Source organism: Microtus ochrogaster, unplaced genomic scaffold (assembly GCF_000317375.1).
Source record: "Microtus ochrogaster isolate Prairie Vole_2 unplaced genomic scaffold, MicOch1.0 UNK12, whole genome shotgun sequence".
NCBI classification, from domain to species: domain Eukaryota; kingdom Metazoa; phylum Chordata; class Mammalia; order Rodentia; family Cricetidae; genus Microtus; species Microtus ochrogaster.
This window is the reverse complement of record NW_004949110.1, coordinates 4,717,185-4,737,378: the sequence shown is the minus strand read 5'-3', so window position 1 is coordinate 4,737,378 and position 20,194 is coordinate 4,717,185. Positions and strand designations below refer to the sequence as shown.

At 41.5% G+C, this 20,194-nt stretch overlaps 1 protein-coding gene across 1 annotated transcript in view; it reads right to left on the bottom strand.

Moving 5' to 3' along the window:
- The window catches only part of Slc9a9 (solute carrier family 9 member A9), a 559,136-nt gene that overhangs the window by 498,994 nt on the left and 39,948 nt on the right, over nucleotides 1-20,194 (bottom strand). Inside the window, exons 3-4 of the mRNA XM_005366691.3 lie at nucleotides 19,184-19,261; nucleotides 17,680-17,756 (exon numbers count right to left, since the gene is read on the bottom strand). Of these exons, the coding sequence (XP_005366748.1) occupies nucleotides 17,680-17,756; nucleotides 19,184-19,261 (155 nt within the window). The remainder of the gene's footprint in view (nucleotides 1-17,679; nucleotides 17,757-19,183; nucleotides 19,262-20,194) is intronic.

The window sequence follows — 20,194 nt, the reverse complement described above, 5'->3', positions numbered from 1 at the left end:
GGAGATCCTTAATTGAATAATAAAATTTAATAAAAAAAAAAGGATGGCCTTGCATCTCAGTTCAATCAACTTGACAATGAAGAGGAACCATCGCAAGCTCAGGCCTTGTTGACTGGATATCCAAACACATCTCTTTAAGCCTTAACATTGGGTACTGCCTATATGTAAGACAAAAAGGCTCACAAGGCAATACTCCTGGGGTTTGAACCTCAATCTATTATCAATCAACTAGTAAACTTTTTCTTGTGCTTCCATGTCATAGCCATAGTGTTAAAGGAGTTAAGGTCAGAGCCTGAGCCCATCTATCGCTGACAAGCTAGGCTCAGTCACCTGTCCTTACGGGTCAATTAAATGGAGAAGTAACGGTGAAAAGCTGAGAAAAGAGATTTATTCAGTGTCCACAGTGGGAAGAGTGGCGGATGAACTGGTTCAGTGGCGCCCCAAGTCCATCCTCCTGGGGTCTTCGTATGAGGTTTGGGTTTAAATAGAAGGCAAGAGATATCCTTAGCTAAAAAGCTCTGCCAAGACATGGTCCCACCCACCATTGTGTTCTGGAGGGAGCTGACAAATCAGAATTGTGTGAAAATTTTCCCGGGAGACAAGCTCCTACTCTGACTGGTACCAGGGCCCAGTCTTTTACTTTGCCAGCAGGAAACCTGGGAAAACTCCAGCTCTTGGGATCCAATCTTCCTACAGTCTGATAGGCAAAGAGAGGGAGCAAGTGTCCTTTTAGAACATCTTCATTTCTTCTAGGATGGTGACAAGATAAGTCAGTGTAGCAGTTAGAGTCGAACTTGGCAAGAGCCAGTGACTTTCCATGGCCCAGTTGTTCAGCTGTCTGGGATGGCTAAGTGAACTCCCAGGAGCCACTGAACAGGCATGAGGAGGAGGCTTGGCTGCTACTAGTGAGGGGTCCATTTTTGTAGCTGAGCCAGGGACTTTCGAGCTGCATTGTACACACTGGTTATGAACATGGTGTGAGACCTGTTAAGTGGGGGTAGACCCAGCTCTTCGCTTTTACCATCTGACCTTCCGCATGGTCTCTCTTCTTTCTGGGCTTCTGTCTTGTCATTGTAAATTAAGACAAGGTATTATCCACTTTGTGGAGAGTAAGGCCTGAATGGATTCCCATATGGGAAGCGCTAGACTTTCACAGATATGAAAATTGCTGATATGTATTGGTTCTTCTCCTATGAGGTACATCATGCTGCATATTTTAAAACAAGAGGAAAAAGAAATACTCTTTCAGGAAGCAAAACTAGAAGCTCAGCTATAATTGTGTGACATCTTCTAATTGTGAAAAATTTCATATTTTACGCAAGATATCCAATGTGAGCCTTTTGGATTGTTCTGAGGGTATCCTAAAAGCTGGGTTAAAATGCTCCAGTGAACTTCCAGCCCTTCTGAGACTACTCAGCTTCATCCCAAACTACTCAGGTAACTCACTGTATGGCAGTTAGGGTGTGAATACATCTCATAGGCCCATCTGTATGAACGCTGCATCTTTGACTAGTGGCGCTGTGCAGAAAGGTTGTAGACCCTCGCTAGAAGGTACAGCCTCATTGGAAGGAGTGAATCACTGGGGGTGGCCCTTGTGTTTTTATGCCCCCTCTCTGCTATCTGACTACAGACACGCTGTGACCATACTTCTCACACCCCTGCCTTCCACCCTTCCGGTCATGATGGACTCTATCTTTTCCTAAACCACGAGCAAAAATCAAGCCCCCTCTAAGCTGCACTTGTCATTCATTCTGTGACAGCAATGAAGCACGTGCCACAATATGTTTTCTCCTCCCCAGCTTTCTCACTGAGAGTCGCTGGCCTCTCTCTGCTCTCCACCATGTACCCTTGTCTCTACTGCCCAGCAGTGCAGGGCATGGATTTGGTTTCCATGTTCAGTGCTGACTTTGGAATGGATCCCAGATCTCAGGACTCTATTATAACAAAGAGGGGCTCAGTCCCGCTCATTTTGCTCTTCACGCACCCCTCTTTGAAGAAGGATGAAGAAGATGCACTTAGTGCCTATTTATGCAACTGTCTGCTGCCTGGGGATGGTTTTAGCTGCCCTGGGGAGATGCTAAAGCAACAGGATAATGAAGGAGAAATGTCTCAGACTGAACTCAGAGTTGATGGGATTTAATGAAGTGATGCTAGAACACTGGAGAATTCAGTTATTAATAATTCATTCCTTCCAAGTTTACCTACAGTTATTTTTCACTTCCAGGCAAAATTTGGCAGTTGGATTAACCGAAATTTGCCATGCGTTTTCCTGAAAATTGAAGTTTGATTTTACAGAAAATTTTATCAAATGAATTCAGAACCATTGAGATTGCTGTTTATGAAGTTTTCCACCAGAGGGCACAATGGAAAAGCCAATGGCTGCTCAGCCATGGCAGTCAGTCGTTTACCTTGCAGGAGTGTCTCATTTTGCACATTTTGGTGTGGAAGCAAAGCTTCCTTTCCTCTCTGGTGACAGTTGTCTCTGCCTTTCCAACATCCATTTTAATATAACCCATACTCCACTCCTTGTGTTTAGGGCTTGATTGACTCTGAAACCCACATGTAATTTTATCTAAATAATCTTATCTAAATGGCTTTTCACATCTGCCTATTAAAACAGGGCTTTAAAAAGGCCCACGTCATCTTCCCAGCAGGCAAAGCGATCAGAACTTCGAAATGATTTCGAGATTTGAATTCGGAATAACACATGGAAGCGCCTCTGAGCACATTTGAAATCATCTTTGACTCTGAGTCACTTTAGAGACATCAAAACAGATCCTAGATCACCAGCTTCTGCTGTGCTTTGAGTCTGGTCTATATGCAAATCCTTGAACTCTGAGAAAATGTAACATGCTTTCATATTCCAAACAAAATCTATCACCCTCAAAAATTAAATATCTGTTCTTTAAATCGAAGTCTTACATTTTGGGGGGTTGGAACTGATCTTCAATTGCTTTCTAAAACTATGTGTTGGCTTAAGCTAGGGACAGTATGTCCATACTCTGTCATTTGTACCCCAGAAGTAAGTGGGGATGAAGGCCACCACTAACTTACTCTCCGTCCTTAGGTAACGGTAAAATCATCACTCATAGTCTTAAATTTTGTATAAAGCACTCGCTCCCAGCTTGTGTTCTTCATTCTGATTGGAGGACTTACACAGTAGAGAGCTCACTGCACAAAACCATTAAATCTAAACAAGAAAGGGGGAGGCACTGAAAACAAGATTCTACGGTATTACACAGCCAACACTTCAAATCTAAGGATTTACAGTTTGTGGTCCTCTCTGCCTCCTCCCTCCTTTTTTCCTCCCTCCACTTTTTTGACAGGTCCTCTAAAAAGGGGTTTACTTATTTATTACGCACACAGCAGTCTGCTGGTGTGTATGCCTAGATTCCAAGAGAGGCATTACAGATGGTTGTGAGTCACCATGTGGTTGCTGGGAATTGAACTCAGGACCTCTGGAAGCACAGCTAGAGCTCTTAGCCTCTGAGCCATCTCTCTAGTCCCTCTGTCCCCCTTTTAAAGAGAGAAATCAGGAAATCTTTCCTTTAAACTAAAGGTTACTTTCCTCAACTAACTCCTCTACCAGCTGGTGGATTTTTAGGAGCTGTCTTATTAGAGAAAAACTAAACTATAAATTAAAAGAGAAGGGTCAAATAGTATTTGATGTAAAAAAATAGAATTTATAAGAGGGGATTTTTTTTCTAGATCAGATTTTTTTACTCAATGACGCATGGCAAGCACTCTTCTTTCCGTTCTCTTCCCTCCTGTCGCGAATGCGTGTTTTGTCTAACTATTGCCAGGATCATTGCTTTTGTGGAAAAGAATGTATCCCAACACTTGTTTCTTAAAGGAAGGTTGTACAGTTTAACACTTCCCATCGTAAGCATTTTGCAGACTCACTTCAGGGTGCTAAAACCCTATTCTCAGTGTGGAAATTAGCTTTAATGGGACGAAGAACTCACCATAGATAAGGTAAAAGATACACAAATTTGTTGTTTCTGGTGAACAATATGGTCCCTAAACAACATTTTATTTTATCTGTTCCCTGGCCCCACACTCTTCTTTTATTATATTTAACAGGCATAATTCTCTCAACTCTCAGAAAACACTGTAAAAGCTTGTTCTTGACTCTTGTAACACCCAGCCTGGTGCTGGGAGACCCAGCACTGAGGCCATGCCTGAAGCACAGCCCTCTCAGCTCTTTCTGGAAACTAGAATTTCATTTCAACACAAACAGAGTTTCTTGAAATCCAGCTACCTTAGCACACACATTCAAATGGAAAAATCCAAGTTATGGAGGAAATCAATTAAGTATCCAATGTCCTCGCATTTTCTCACTCCAGTCAAAGAAAATTGGAATAAAAAAGTTTATCTCCAAGTCTTTTTTTAGTCAAAAAAATATTCTTGGGCTCCAAAAAAAGCTCAGTGGTTAAATGCTTGCTCCTCTTGCAGAGGACCAGGGTTCAAAACCCAGCCCCTACACTATGACTCACAGTTATACCCAACATCCGCTCTAGGAGATCCAGTGCCCTCTCGTCTCCATGGGCACCAGGCATGCATGTGATTCACAGACATACATACAAGGAAAACATTCAAACACAAAATAGAAGCTTTCTAAGTATTTTGAAAAAATACCATTTCTTGAAAATGTATTTTAGATACTTTTTTGGTGATTTTAGTAAAATTAAAATTTGTTTTAAAAAATTAATTATCCATCTTATGAACATTATTAACCCTAAAACCAAAAGATATTTTCTGAACTGTTACCTAAAAATGTTGCCATGTCTTCTTTTCCTCGGTAAATGACCCCACAAAGAGGAATTCTTTGAATCAACCCTCCTGTGGACTTCTCAGGATCAGTGGGGAAGGATTAACTAATTCAGCTAGTAGTCTCTGTAAATTATTCCAATCAAATGGCACACTGAATGAAAACCTTTTGGTTGGGGGTGGTTTGTGAGACAGAGTCCTGCTAGTTTGCATAGGCTGACCTCAAACTCACTATGTAGCCCAGATCGGTTTTAAACTGTGAGTCATCCTCCTGCCTCAGCCTCACAAGTTCTGTGTCTCTAGGTCTATACCTAGAGTTAACATTTTTATGTTAAACAAAATGATCCAGTTTTTATTGTCACGTTTAACAGTTAGGAAGCTTTTCTCTCCAACATCCCTCTGAATATTCCTAAACGCTGATGTTCAGTTTTGTAAGGGATCCCCAAGTCAGATAATATTCAACTCCCTGGGCACACAGGTCTGTGCACAACACTGAACTAAGTTCAGGTCCCCTTCTGGTATGATCCTGACAGGTCCCCTCATGCTACGGTTTTAACTGACCTTGACACATGCTCATAATTAGGTCATATGAAGACTATTAACACTATTCAAAACTTCTCCAGCCTATTTAAATAGCTACGAACAACTCAAGGATAAACTATAATTTCTTTAGTTTCATGGAAACTTAAAATAATTTCCATTTCATCCTGAATATTGGAATTTTCAACATGGAAGGAAAGGAATCAGAACATGTGTTTTGGACTGATATTGTGCTGGCTAAGCATGTTTCTTGTAACTTATCCATCTGGAATCCTGGGAGGGAGAAAAAAGGAGGGTGGGTGGAAATAATTTGACAACTATTAAGAAGATACCTTAAAAGTAGTTGTGTTTTCCTAATATGATAGATGGAAAGTTGGTTAAATTTGGAAGGAAACGAAGAAAAACATTTAGGGTGATTTTGTGTTTTTTTCCAACAGAAAACCAATTTCCTTCCCCCCCTAGAAGTTCAGTGGACGTACCCAAGCTGAACTGCAGGTCAGTGGAAGCAACGGATCAGTTGAGTCTAAGGAGAGCTTAGAGACATGGCTCCTGAAACATGTAATTTGGACTGTAATTGAGCGTGTTAATGTTAGCCAACCTGCATGCTCTGTGTATGTAATTTCCTCTAAACGAACTAAATTCAGTTTTGAAACATCTTCTGTCACCGATGCTAGACTCTTAGTAAGATGAAGGTTTACCTCCAGGCTCTGAACAACTTTACTACATTCATCATCTTTTATGGATGGACATCTCTGAGGAAAACGTCAAATCCTCGCTTACACGATAAGCAGCTAAAATAAAATGGGCTAAACCCCGTTTCTGGACTGAAGGTGCTGTGACTGGGTGCACATGTGCACACAGATGCACATACAACACATGTGATTTTACTGTTTATCACACCTCTCATAAGTCTCAAATTTTGTTTGGTTCTGTTTGGGGTGACTGATTTGAAGAGCAGGTTTCAAGGGTGCGTAGGCCCTTAACTCTGTTGGGAAAACATTTGCAGAGTCAGAAATTTGAACAAATGGTTATCCTCCACTTTGACAAATATTAATAGCATTTTTGGAAGGAACCGGACCTCGGTGTTTGTATCCGTACAGTAGATTAATGTTGGCCCTGACTCTCTCTCGTAGTTATACAATGAAAATACGGTGAGCTACACAAAAACACTGCTTGTGGGCAGAGGGCGAGGGCTAGGAAAACAGCCCCATTTCTGTGATTCTAACCCGCGCTGCCTTCCCTTAGACACAGGGAGACAAGAAGGGAAACTAATCCCTCAAGCCTGAGCCATGCACAGTAAATGCTCACGTTCTTTCAAATGAGTTTCTCTTCGCTTTCCCTTCTCCTAGGATAATGTTTCCCTCTTTCTGTACTCCTAATTCCCTTCCACTGGGATAAGGCTGTAATTGTATTTAGCCCTGTGCGGTGCGGTGTGAAATAATCAGGTCATTGATTTCTGGGGAGGCCCTCAATCTGCAACCTACAAGAGCTACTGTTTCACTGCGGATTAACAGCGACATAGCCACATTCACGTAAACAGTTTATCTCGACATGGAAGAAAGCAAGTTTTGCCTAGGAAGACGAGGATTTGGTGATAGAATACCAAGTTACTAAGAAATCAATAGGAACAACTGAACTTTGAAAGAGAAGTGGCAGGGAGACTCGGCAGCGATTAACAGGTGGTGTGGAAGGAAGGGAATGCTGTCTCATTACCTGGCACCGAAACTGTAATGAAGGTACGGCCTGTAAAAGATGCTCTGAATTACAGTTAATTAAGGATCAGCAATACAATAGACTAAGTCCCAGGCAGCTCTCTCATCTACTCATGACCTTGTCGATAGCGCAGTGTGGATACTTAAAGAGAAGACGCAAAGGTCTCAAGAGAGCTAATCTCCATTCCTTAGTAGAGAGGAATTAAAGGGTTAAGTGTGAGCTACAGAGCAAGCGTGGTACTCATAGCAGGTATAAAATATTGATAAAAAGACCAATTGTGAGACGAATTAATGGAGACTTTCCACCCAGCCTTAGAGTCCAGCTTCTAGTGCTGGTCTCAGAAGGCCAGGTGCCAGGAAACAGAAGAAGTGGAAAAAGACCATCACACAAGAGATTCCATCTACAACAGGCCTAATGACTTTGGGGAGTTCACGTGCCTAAAAGGGAGCCAACTTTCAACCAGTATGGGACAGAGGGCGCCGTGGAAAATACGTTACAGTCTATATTAAGAAAGGGATCATATAAAATATTTATAATACAGAAATCCTGCTTTAAATGAACAGGTTATTCTTTAAGCAGTTTCAGGTTTATAAAGAGTAGAGCAGGAAAGATTCTAAATATGATCACATCCCCTGAGGCTAGTCTCACAGTGCGTCTTGCACTATCTGGTCCACTTGTTACAGCTTCCAGCCTGATGCTGATACATTTCCGCTGACTAAAACTCATAACTGACATTAGGGTCTGCTTTGTGTCTTATACATTCTATGTGGATATTCCTTCTCGAGATTCCTTGAGTTTCCCTTGTAAACTAATGCAATGTTTGGCATGAGTCTATAAAACAAATTAAAAGATCTCTCGAAATACTTTATAACTTCCTTGTTATTGCAACAAAAATTAGAAAACCATTCTAACAAAGCAAACTCGGGACATTTTATAGAAGTAAATATATCCTGTCTTATTTTGAGGGAAATCTTGAAGGATCAAGTGAGTTTTCTACAGAGAGAGTGTGCAAGGCAGTGGTTGACATGTGAAAAATTCCTAAAGGATGCAAGAAACTGTCATTGCTGTACTTTATAATTCCCTTTTAAATTTTGTTTTGTTTGAGGCAGGGTCTCAAGTAGCCAAGCTGGTCTTTAACTATCTATGTAGCTGAAGATGACCTTGAAGACCTCGATTTATAAGTTCTAGATCACAGGCAAGGGCTACCACACCCAGCTTTGTATTTAAAATCTCTTTTATGTGGTAGAATTTTATTGAAGAAAGAAAACAAATGCACCCTTAATACACCAAGAAAACCATGGGTTAATAGCTTCAGAAAGTACTAGAACTTGCAAGAAAAGTATAGTTAAAGAGAACAAACTCACTCTTACAGTTTACAGGCAGGAGATGCAATTGAAAGGCAAGTGGCTGAGAGTCCCTAGGCAATGACCTTCAAGAGTGCACTAGCTTACTACTGCTGAGCAATGATGTCACCATTGTAGTCGTGATTCCCTTGATCACGTGGGTTGCCTATAGGAAATGATCTCTCCACGTGTCTCTCAAGCAGTGTAGATTAGCCGGCAAGAGTGAAATAGGCCAGTAAATCTCTCAGAGCTGTAGTTAAGATTGACTTCTAGTCTATTTATCGGGACCGTTTTAATTTAATGACATCGGAGTGTAATTGCTAAGTCAGGCTGAGTGCTTCCCACACCTGAAGTGCTAAAATCCGTGGACCAGAACAGTGAGTGTGTTTCCCTGTGATGCTTCTCGGAGCCAAGCTAACAGTGTTCTACCAATTATCTCCTGCATAATGCACATACAATATTATGTCTAGGCGGGAGTCATATAAATCCTGTGGCTATGAATCATAAAATCAGCTGATTTGGTTTAGTTTTCGTGGTTTCTGAATAATATGGATTCAGTATTGGTTGAAATTGTTTCCATGCCATAGTCTGCGTTTAGTAAATCCTAAGAAAATTATTAAATTTGGGAACGTGGAACATTTTAGTGTCAGCGGGAGTTGCCCGGGGCCTTTGTGAATATGCAAACACGGGCTCAAGAGGTCCGGGCACCACCTGAGACTGCGCATGTCTAACAAACTCCTGACGCTGCGATGCGTTGGAGGCTCAAGGATGCAATTTCACTGCAAGTACAGGCTTGGCATACTCCAGAACCAGTGACATTTCACAAAAGTCACTGAACAATCGGAGCCTTGGGTGCATGCCTTCAAAGGGGCAGCCAAGGACAGAAACAGCTCTCTGCGCTCACTCCGGTGAGGTTAAAACGAGACAATGAAGACAGCTTGCTCAGTGAGAGCTAAGCACTCAGAAGATGCGCACAGAGCTAGATGAAGCCACTTCTCTTGTTTTTTCCATCTGTTTGACAAGGAGGGTATGTAGAGCTCTCACATATTTCCACTGTTCTCATTGGCAATTTAATTATTGACCAATGAAAAGCAAGAGCAATAGAAGGTCAGCCTAGTAGGAAGCCCAGGGAAGAACGAGGAGGGCTAGTGTGTGAGACTCAGACCGCGATGTATTTGACAGTCAAACCCACAGTGAGAAGGTTGTGTGGTCTACTTCTTCCTTGGGATTCTAGGCTACTTGTCCGCAAGGGGCGGGGAAGCGCTGGGGAGGGTGTCCTCCATGTTGCTAAGCTTCGGAGAGAGCTGCCAGGCCATGGTAGATTGCAATCTCTGACCAGCAAGGTCTCCCAGCAGGTTGAAGTCAAAAATTTATGTTTGATGATGATGGCCTTTATTTCTCTTCACCTGAACATGGCTCACATTGCCTTTAGGGAAGAGGCAGAATCAAACTCTAGCACTTCCTGCCTGTTCTCTTACTATCTACCATGGCTTTCTTATGCTTATCTTCATAGTCTTGCCAAAGGGGGAGGGGTGGCTCTTTAATTACAACCCTCTGGTCAGCTGAGTCATATCCAAACGTTAGGACACAGGTGTCAAGATGTGGCCTGGCACTGCCTCCACACCACGGTTAACTGCTGTCTTGTCCTCTGGCTTTGAACAACAGGCAGCATGAGCGCTCTGTCTGGCTGCTGGCCTCTGCTGGGATGTCTTATCTGATAGGATATCCACACCTGGATCCCTGTTTGGCTTTCTCTGGAGCAGTTTAAGATCTCAGGTCAGCAGTCACAACCCCAGAAGCCTCTCTAGTCCTCGGTGTGTTTCTGAAGCCTACTACTCTGAGTACATGCCCAAGTCACAGTCAAAAGTCACAGCCAATCATGACACACGTGAGGGAGCCCATTTTACTTAGGCCAGTCAAGCAGTCGGAGGGTGGAGGTCACACAACAACTTTAAGGGGGAACCAGAAACTACCCAGGAGAGCCCTGCTTAAACCACTGAGTCATGGAGGCTGTTTGAAGACATCAATAATTGGAAGTTGAAGGCTATTACATGGAGTAGAAATGAATATAATCTTTATTTTTTTCTACTTTTTATCTGAGTGTGTGTGTGTGTGCGCGCGTGTGTGTGTGTGTGTGTGTGTGTGTGTGTGTGTGTGTGTGTAAGCAGTAATACATATACTGTAACTCTCCTATCAAATTTTTGTTAAATGAGAAAAAAAGCAGATTTTACATTTTAGGGTACTAGAGGATGAGAGAAAGGCTTGGGCTATTTCATTTACTAGGAATCCCATCGCTAGAAGCCTTCAGCTACATGGCTTTGTGGAAGGGCTCTTCAGACAAAACCTCTCTCAGAATACTTTTTAATAATTTACGCATTTTTCTTTCATGATTAGACACTGCTCTTGTTCCACTCCAGCACTTTTACATAACATCCTTCAGTGCTTCCAATATTTCTTTTGCCAATTTGGAGTCAGGTTTCATTTTTCTTTGGGAGTTTTTTTTTTTTTCTTTTTTTCTTGTTTCCCGGCTCTGGCAGTTTTAGCTCCAGCTCCATGCAGGCAGCAGGGGAATGGGACTAGCAAATCCGTGAGTGCTCTCTTCCACCTCCAGATTGCCCCTCTGATGCCTCTTGATCGTCTCTTCCTCCTACCTTTCGTTTCTCTCCCCATACATGGCCCTCTCCTCTCTACTGCCAGCAGTAGAGTCTGTGCCAGCTTCGATATGGAGAGAAGAAACCACCCTGCCCACAGCCTGTGCAGTCCCCTCACAGACTAGAGATCATGTTTCTTCCTCAACTGTGTCTGGGAAGGGATATATTTATTTTCCCCCTTGATACCAGAGATAGCTACTCCAACCAGCTCGGAATCCAGAGTAAATGAATGCACCCGTGAGGTCCAGGCCTGGTAGCCTGGCGCAACAGGCCTCCCTTGAGCTACTTTCAAAGTCCACGAAAGAGAGAGACATGGAGAGCAGTCCAGATGGCCTCAAGAGATGGAGAGGAGGTGGCTGAGAAGAAAGGACCTGGAGAAGGGAAAACAACGAGAAGTGGGGATGGAAGAGAGGGAAAACAGGGGCTATGGGACTTCTAAGAGTGAACCTGGGGGTCCTGGCAAACCCTCCCTTGGCATTTGTGCCTCTCTGCTGTTGTGCCAACCCCAACTGTTCGCATTAAAACACAGAGGAAAAGAATAAAAGGATTGGAAATGAACCACAGGGTAACAAAGCGGAATTCTCTAAGTCCATTAAATAACTCCTTCTCCTTATCCCTTTCATGTTCTGGGTAATTTAACTGATACATGCAAGAGGCTATACAGAAGATGCATTATACATCATAATAATACACTAGATGGTGTACCTGGGGAAACACCAGTTCATGGCTCAGTACATTGTGCTAAATGTCTCCTTTGTGTTTCTTTCCGTGTCTTTCTTGCCTTTTCCTCCAAGAACTGATCATGGCACTGAATTCTGTTTTCAGTCCCTTACTTAATACACGTTTGCACACATATCTTCACATCCACATGTGTGTGTCTTAATAGTATTCAGTGTTCGTCAGTTACAAACAGTGATGCTATAGCAAATGTGCCCATTTCACATACTATTCTTGAGATTCATCTATCCTGTCATAGATAATGTTACTGCTTTTCCCTGATGTGAATTTTTATATTGTATAAATTTACTTGTTTATATTCCTACTGATGGGATCTAAATTGTATCAAGTTCCTACTTGACCACTGAAGCCACAAATCTCCTTATGTACACTCTCTCCTGTTCATGTCCATGGGGATCCCTAAGAAAAATATAAGGTATGCAATTATGTACAAACTGCAATTTTAATAAATGTGAAATGTTTGTATAGTCATATATATAGTAGTAAATTTATATGAACAAATAAAGAACTAATGATTCCTAAAGAATAATATAGCCTGAGTCTTTCTAAGTAAATACTTCGAAAATTTAAAAATACTAAAATCTAAGAAGCTGAGGTAACTAACACTAATCAGTAGTAGTTAGTTGTGGACATAGATTATGGATCATTCCTGGAAGAAATGCAAGGCTAGCTAATAAACGGTATTTCCAAAATCAAAATCAGGAGGTCACACCTGACGGCTACGATGCAATTTCATTTTGTACCGACTGGACTGTGAAACATTAAGAGGAAAAAACGGTAACATTACTTTGGAAAATGGTTTTGATATATTTTGTGAAAACCTGAGTGGTTATTTTAGATTTACAACCCTTCACTTCCATTCCTCAGTCGACAGGACAGATGGCCATCAAGTCCGGGAACGAAAATGCATAATAACTACTGTATTGTCACTACCTTGCCACACAGGATAAAGCGATAGTATGTGTATTTCCAGACTTTATAGCAGCTCTCAGTGTATTCTGAAGACGCCTTCAGTCCTAACTAAATTAGAGTCCCATAAAACCCTAACTGTGGCAACTCTGTCTTTGCCTTGACCTTTAGAAAGGGAAGGTTCTTTTTCTTTTTCTTCCATACAGATTGTAGCTCCCTGAAGGATCTGATGAAATGGGGAGATCTGTGCAAGCCCTCACCTATAAAAATTCACAGCTAACTCAAAGACCTTCACTCCTCCCTGAAATCTTTGTGCATGACCTCAGGGTTCCTGTTGCTCAAGTTGAGGGCTCATGTCGAATTTACTGTCTTCCTAGGGTTAGTGTTTAAAGACACGAATAAACGTTAGCTTTTCCCTCTGAGCTGCCAGCTTCACATTTAGCTTCTCAGTGACCAAGGTGCCCCTTCTTTAGGGCTAAGTATTTGGGAGTTGCTGGGGCTCACCCTATCAGTAGATCTAAAGGTCCCCAGGTGAGCAGCATGTCTACTCAGAGGGCAGCAATAAGCACCATGAAGCCCTGGTCAGGATTGTGTTTCTTAGACAAGACTTCTGGGCATCTTAATATTCTGTGTATATTAAGGGTGCCTATGGGGAAATCAGTCCTGAGGAATGTTGGCATGCATAATGTAAACAACCTCCTATTTATGAATACAGGTTTTCCAGGGTGAATTATCAAGAGTCCAGTAATATTAAAGACGTAAAGTATATTCTAGCTTCCTTCTAGCTGCCTCCAGTGAGAGATGGAAGGTTTAGTTTCTTCTATGCAATCATATTTACAGCTAATTCTTAAATACCCAGATTTCATAATCATTAGCTACAATGATAAATTTATGAACTTGAAATCACTGGAGAGCTAGTCTATCAGGCAGGTACAGTAACTCAATGCAGAACGTGAGTGCTGTAGCGAGTTGTATTAGGAGGATGGGGGCTGCTCAGAGTACGCACTCTGGGGTCTGGCAGGCTCTACCAGTCACTACTATTTGATTGCTGTGCAGCTTTGAGAAAGTCTCAGACTTGGCAGCCTTGTACACACACATAAGTAACAACAGCGGTTATCTCGTGAGGTTATTGTTATGATGATATGAGATAGCATATGTGAAAAGCTTATCTCAGCTCCTGGCATGAGAGAACAAATTCAAAATGCTAGCTGTTCTTTCTGTGAATATTTCTGGTATTGTACAGTTGGTTTAAATTCTCCATTAACAGAGAAACTAAAGAGAATACCAGTCTCATTGCTCTTATAAAAGTATCTTGGGCCAGCAAGATGGCTCCATGAATAAAGGTGCTAATCATCAAGCCTAACAATCACGATTCGATCCCTGAAATTCACATGGTGGAAGAAGAGAATAGAGCCATGGTATGTGGGAGTCTACACACACACAGTTTAAAGTTTAAATGGAGTTACGACACCTACGGTGATAATACTCTTCTCCGAGGGCCATAGATTATCAAATAAAAATAATCATAGTCCTAGGCAAGAGAAACTTCCTTTTGAGTTGTTGGTCACGGGAGTCCAAGAGATGCCCCATAAACAACACGGGCATTATACTGCATTTTCGTTTCTTCCTGGAATTTGAAGGTAAGTCTCTATTGCTGAAGATACCACATACTTTAGACACAGGACTTGAATGATTCAGTGGGATCTGATGTGGAAACCTTCCTAAGGATAAATTCTCATAGTACCAGAAGGTGCTATGCAGGATGCCAAAGGAGAAAAGTAATCAATAGTCCCAACTCGCTGTAAAGCAATAATCCACAACAGTGACTAGGATGGCAATATATTAAGGGTGCAATAGTGGCACTTATATCTTGGAGGTAACCAAAAACTTTCTTATTGCACTTAAGGCATGCTCAATAGGATGGAATTAATGCCTAATACTGTAAACCTAGTTGACTGGGCATGGCTGGAGATGTCATGGTCCATAAAGGAGAATCTACTCTCTTTCTTAAACCATTTCCCTAATCTAATGTAATTTCTAACTGCATTCTAAATAATTAACCTTACACCCACAGAAGAGTATAGCTGTCATTCCTCATCAAAAAAGCTTGGGTTTTACAGTGGATGGAGACCATTACAGAAATCTACAACTTATCAAAACACAGAGAACAACTGACTGTGAGCTGCGCAGGCCAGCAGATAAATCCACAACACGACTCATACACTTGAGGCTCAGGGAAGTTTGTAGAACATGGGGTGGAAAGACTGTAAGAATCAGAGGATTAGGGCATCTACTGTGTCTTATGATGAGATGCCAAACCCAAAATCTCAAAAATATGGTCATTTAAATAATGCGTACACAATGTCAACACCAGTTAACATGCCAACATGAATCTGGAGGGAATCTCACAGGCCACACCTCTGGGTGAAGAGCTACATGCAATTAATGGCTACTATTAGAAAGAGATTCAGTCTTCTCCATAGACAAGCCCCTGATAGGTTATCCAATCCCCAGTGGTCAGTACTAAACACAGATACATATGAGCAATACAAAATGGGAGCCAGGCAGTGTTGGCACACGCCTTTAATCCCAGCACTCAGGAGGCAGAGGAAGGTGGATCTCTCTGAGTTTCAGGCCAGCCTGGGCTACAAGAGCCAGTTCCAGGACAGGCTCAAAAGCTACAGAGAAACCCTGTCTCGGAAAACCAAACCAAAACAACAAAAAAAAAAAAAATGGATTCAGCAAGCCATATCTATATATTCATACATACATATATGAAACAAGAAAGAAGAGGTCATGAACTTGGGAGAGAAATGGGGAGACCCAGGAGGAGCTGGAGTGGGGAGAGAGTTATAAAAAATATAAGTATGGTACTTGTGTATAAAATCTTTAAAAAAAAATTAAAAAGAAAGCAGCCTGCAAGATTTTTGAGACTCCTATTACGCATGGTTTAAACAAAAAGCGTAGTTTTGAGGATTTTCCCAGAACTACACTTCTCGTCAAATCACTACTTAAATTTTCGGTTATGCACATAGCATCCATTAGAAGAAGCCAAGTACAGTGGAACACACCTTGAAGCTCAGCTCTTGGGAAGCTGGAGGACTGAGACAAGTTCGAGGCTAGACTTTTCTACAAAGTAGATTCCAGGCTAACCTTGGCTAACTTGAATGAATTACACAGTGATCCTCCTCCCCCCCAAATTAAATCCTAATTGCAGTAAGTGAAAATCATCATATCTCTTATATTGGAACATTCTGGAAGAGCTATATCATGCATATCATGCATGGTTCCTTTTACTTTTTATGGACTATTTCAGACCTAAGAAAAAATAGAAATTTAAAGAAATTAAAGTATAAAATGTAAATATATGTAAATATACTTAAAATTAGATGGACAAAGGGAAGAGGATATTATTGAAAACTAATTATGCTATAATTAAGTACTGTCTAGTTGTTTTGAAACTTCATCCATATAAAACTCAGATTCCCCATAATACAAACCCATTAAAATTGATGTTTGCTATGAACCAACAAATGCCTGTTGAGAGGCCATGTATCTCAGAACCCTCTGTGAGTGTGGCATGGTGCCGAGGGGTGTAGGGAGGTCAAGAGCTACACTCTCTTGGGTCAGGAGCTAAGCTTTGGAGTTCTGTCTTGACCATGGCCCTGCTTCTCACTGATAATAACCCTGGCCTAATTAGTCAGCCTGTCAAGATGCTTTCTCTTCAGACTGAGCAGCTTTAATGGCGTTCAATAATTTGTAAGGCCCTTACCAGTTTAAAAATTTACATATCGAGCTCCTGCATACACACACGGGTCATGAAGGCTTCCCCAAACCGCTTTGTGAAGGACCAGGAGCGTAGTACTTGTCAGGTCACAGGCAATTTAAGAGCCACTCAAGAGTCTACGTGTGATGAGTTTTCACTCACGCAGGCTTCCACTGGCAGCTAAAATCTTCAGCTGCTGCCCCACCTTAGCCATGCTATGCATTTTCACAGACTGCAGAGACCCTGCTTTCGGGTTTGGCAGAGCCCCGAACACCTCCTTGGCTCTGGCGGGGCACACACCGAACACCTCATAAGAGAAAGGCTGGAGGCGAGACTGGTGTGTTCGCTCAGCATCACTTTCTTGGTTAGAGTGTTGAGAAATGCAGAGAGTAAAACAATAAATAAATAAACAAACATGTAGAGTTGGCGCGTCTCCTGGTTTAAGATGGATACGTCATCAAAGCCACAGCAGCCGACCGTCTTTCTGCAGAGGGCTATCATTTTCATTTCTGGACACATTTCAGGGTGTTGGATCTATTTTGCTTTATGGTGAGCTGTGTGCCAGAGTCTCTGCAGTTAGACTCTGGACCAGTAGCATAACCAATAAATATACTGAGAAACAGAAAAGCTCAGATTCTACAGAGCGGCAACCACAAAGTCACCCCAGCTATTTACAGTTCTGCTGGAATTTGAGTTACCTGTTTCAAACTCCTTGCTTATAAATTTCCCGTTAGAGGAAAACGCTTGGCATATAGTCACTGCTACATTTCTGTCAAATATAGGTAAGGCCTTACAAAGATGATGGAAAAATGCATTGAGACCATATCCATTACTCAAGCTAAGTAAGAATATGGTTGGCTTCTCACAACTCAGGCAAAGAGGTCCACACACCCTAAATCCGAAGCACAAACTCACAGAGAAAATCCAGTCATCTAGTAGCAGTTTGCTTTGCTCTAAAGCCTTATGTTTGTCAGGAGATACGGAAATGTTGACCAGGGCTGGAAGAAATCTATGAAGACGTGATGTCTGAGGATGGCACTCTGTGGCAGGAGGCTCACCTAACATCTTAGATCCCCACCGTGGTAATTCAACAAAACAGCTACAACACAAACCAAGTGAAACAAACCCAAATGATATACACTGAAAGAAAACACACTTGATCCAAAAAGCAAGAGTCCAGGGGTCTGAGATCCCGTCCCAGACAAATGCCCTCCAGCCACCAAGAGCTCAGGCTCCGAATGTCACTTACCCTATGACCACACAGGAGATGGCTGTTCCCAAGAAGGCATATGTTAAAATGGATCCCAGGTTTTGAAAAAAGTGCCTCTGGGGAGAAACAGAAAATATTTCATAGAGTACATCTGCATTTCGTACTGAAACAGGAAGTAAGAATAAGCCTGGCCCCTCATAGCCTCCCCTTCTCTCAGTATTTAGGCAAATCGTCTGTAACCTCATCCTTAGATTTACTTCTCCTGAGTATGAAGCTAAGCAAGTGACTTCTCCACAAATAAGGAGAAAAGGAAAGCAAAAAAAAAAAAAAAATCTGAATGGTGACAACAGGGGAAAGATAACCCACAGAACCACCTAGAACCCAGAAGAGGGAACAGGCTGGGCCATGAATGGTCAGGGCTTTGGGACAATTACTTAATAGAGACACAGTTGTCAAGAAGGGTTTTGTAGACACAGCACCTTTAACTTTCAAAATATTATTCTAAAAGACTTAAATGGCATCTGACTTTCACAGAATAGTCTGTGTTCTGCCCACCACACATCTTCCGAATGTGTTAGAACCAAACACTAAAACCCTAGCGAAATAAACAGTTCATGGCTTGAATATGAAATGATGCCTAGCACTGAGGTAGGGTCTGATGAAGGATGACCTGCAAAAATCTAGCCTGAATCCTTGCAAATGCTTGCTTAGGGAAACTCCCTTCCAGACTTAGTGAGAGCCGAGTAGCCAGCGTTGACAGCAAGAGGGAGCCCGGAGTCCACAAAACAACAACAACCCGTCCGGGTCTGTAATGAAGAAGCTGCCTTACTGCAGGGTCTGGCAGGCCAAAGCCCTGGGGGTCTCCAAGGTGGGGACTAGGCAGCAGAGGAGTGGCATGTTCCCTCTGTCCCACTCTGTGGTACAGCACTAGTCACCTAAGTGACAGGGACAGTCAGCCTGTGCCCGAGAACTGCCAGGCAGAGATTGAAAACTGTGGCTCTCTCTGTGAATAACCCCAGTCTTCCTGACTCTGCTCCCTGGTAACAAACCCAGTGGCAACTAGAATGTGAGCGCTTGGGGCACATCATCTAGGCTAACACTGTCCAATGATCAAATCACATAGGTCACGTATGCATTTGACGGATCTCCTACAGGGGCACATTAAATAAACCTTTAAAAGATGAAATGAAGCTTGTAAATGTTCTGTTTAACACAGTATATTCCTAATGCTATAGTTTCTTTATAAAATCAATATAAAACATTATTGAGATGATTTTCATTCTTTTTTAAAATGCTAAGACTTTAATATCTAGGGTACATTTTGCATTTACAGCAAATCTCACTTTTAGACAAGCTATGTATGACTGAGCCCTGAGCACAGGTTTAATAGAGTTAAAAGAATTCTGAGAATGTCAGGCTTGAACACTTACTGCATGATGCTGTTCCTACTGAATTGGAAATCCCATAATATATAACTACTTCTCATTGGTACTGGCCAAATTCTCTACTTAATGGTAAAAGAGGGGTGGCTGCCTAGGTTTACCTTCTTCAGACTGTATCCTGCATGAAATATAATGGGAGGCAGTAAGACATTGAAGAAGATTTCTGGGTCAAATGTCATCTGCCAAAGAAAGACAAAAGTAAAGTTAGACACATGTTTAGAAAACAGGTATAACACTTTTGCAAAGGTTGTATGAAGGTTATACTGACATGCTATTAAATTAGCAAAGATAAAAATAAAAAAAACCATAAAATTATAAATTCATAAGTAACTGTCTTGTAAAATAATATTTAAATCTACAATGTAGATTTTTTTTTCATCCTGGTGCTAACAATAACACACAAAAGTAAATATCGATAAAATTTCTCTAGGAAAGAAACTTGTTCTTGTAACTTGATTGTCTTTCCTAATTTTATTTTATTATCTTACCTTTCACTGTTCATCCAGAATAACCTTGACCTCACAATCCTCCTGCCTCAGCCTCTCTAGTACTGGGATTATAGGGTAGGTATTACCATGCACAACTCATTCCTTCATAATATGAACTCAAGTGATTTTAACTATGTTTTACTTTTTTCTTGGTTAAAAAGTTGTAATGCTCACGTTTTTAGCTGATGGCAAGGATTTAAAGTATTTCCAAAATAAAAGAAACTGATATTTGGTCTTCATTTTCTCTATTTTATTCTCCTCCAAAGTTTACAATATATTTCCAAACTGAAGAAAACATGTTTAAAAATGAAAATGCATTATTGCTTTTTTACTTGTGTTAAAATAAACTTAGTCAAAAAATATGATCTAATGTAAAATATAATGAAATGAGATGTGAGAATTTTTGAATCCAGTCTCTGATGCACATGTGACAATTTGCAGAGTGCTCATTTGACTTCTCAAACCATCCTACACTAATCCGCATCTTCCCCCTCTCCCTCTTCTTTCCTCTCTCTCCCCCCTCTCATTCTTTCTTCTTCTTCTTCTTCTTCTTCTTCTTCTTCTTCTTCTTCTTCTTCTTCTTCTTCTTCTTCTTCTTCTTCTTCTTCTTCTTCTTCTTCTCCT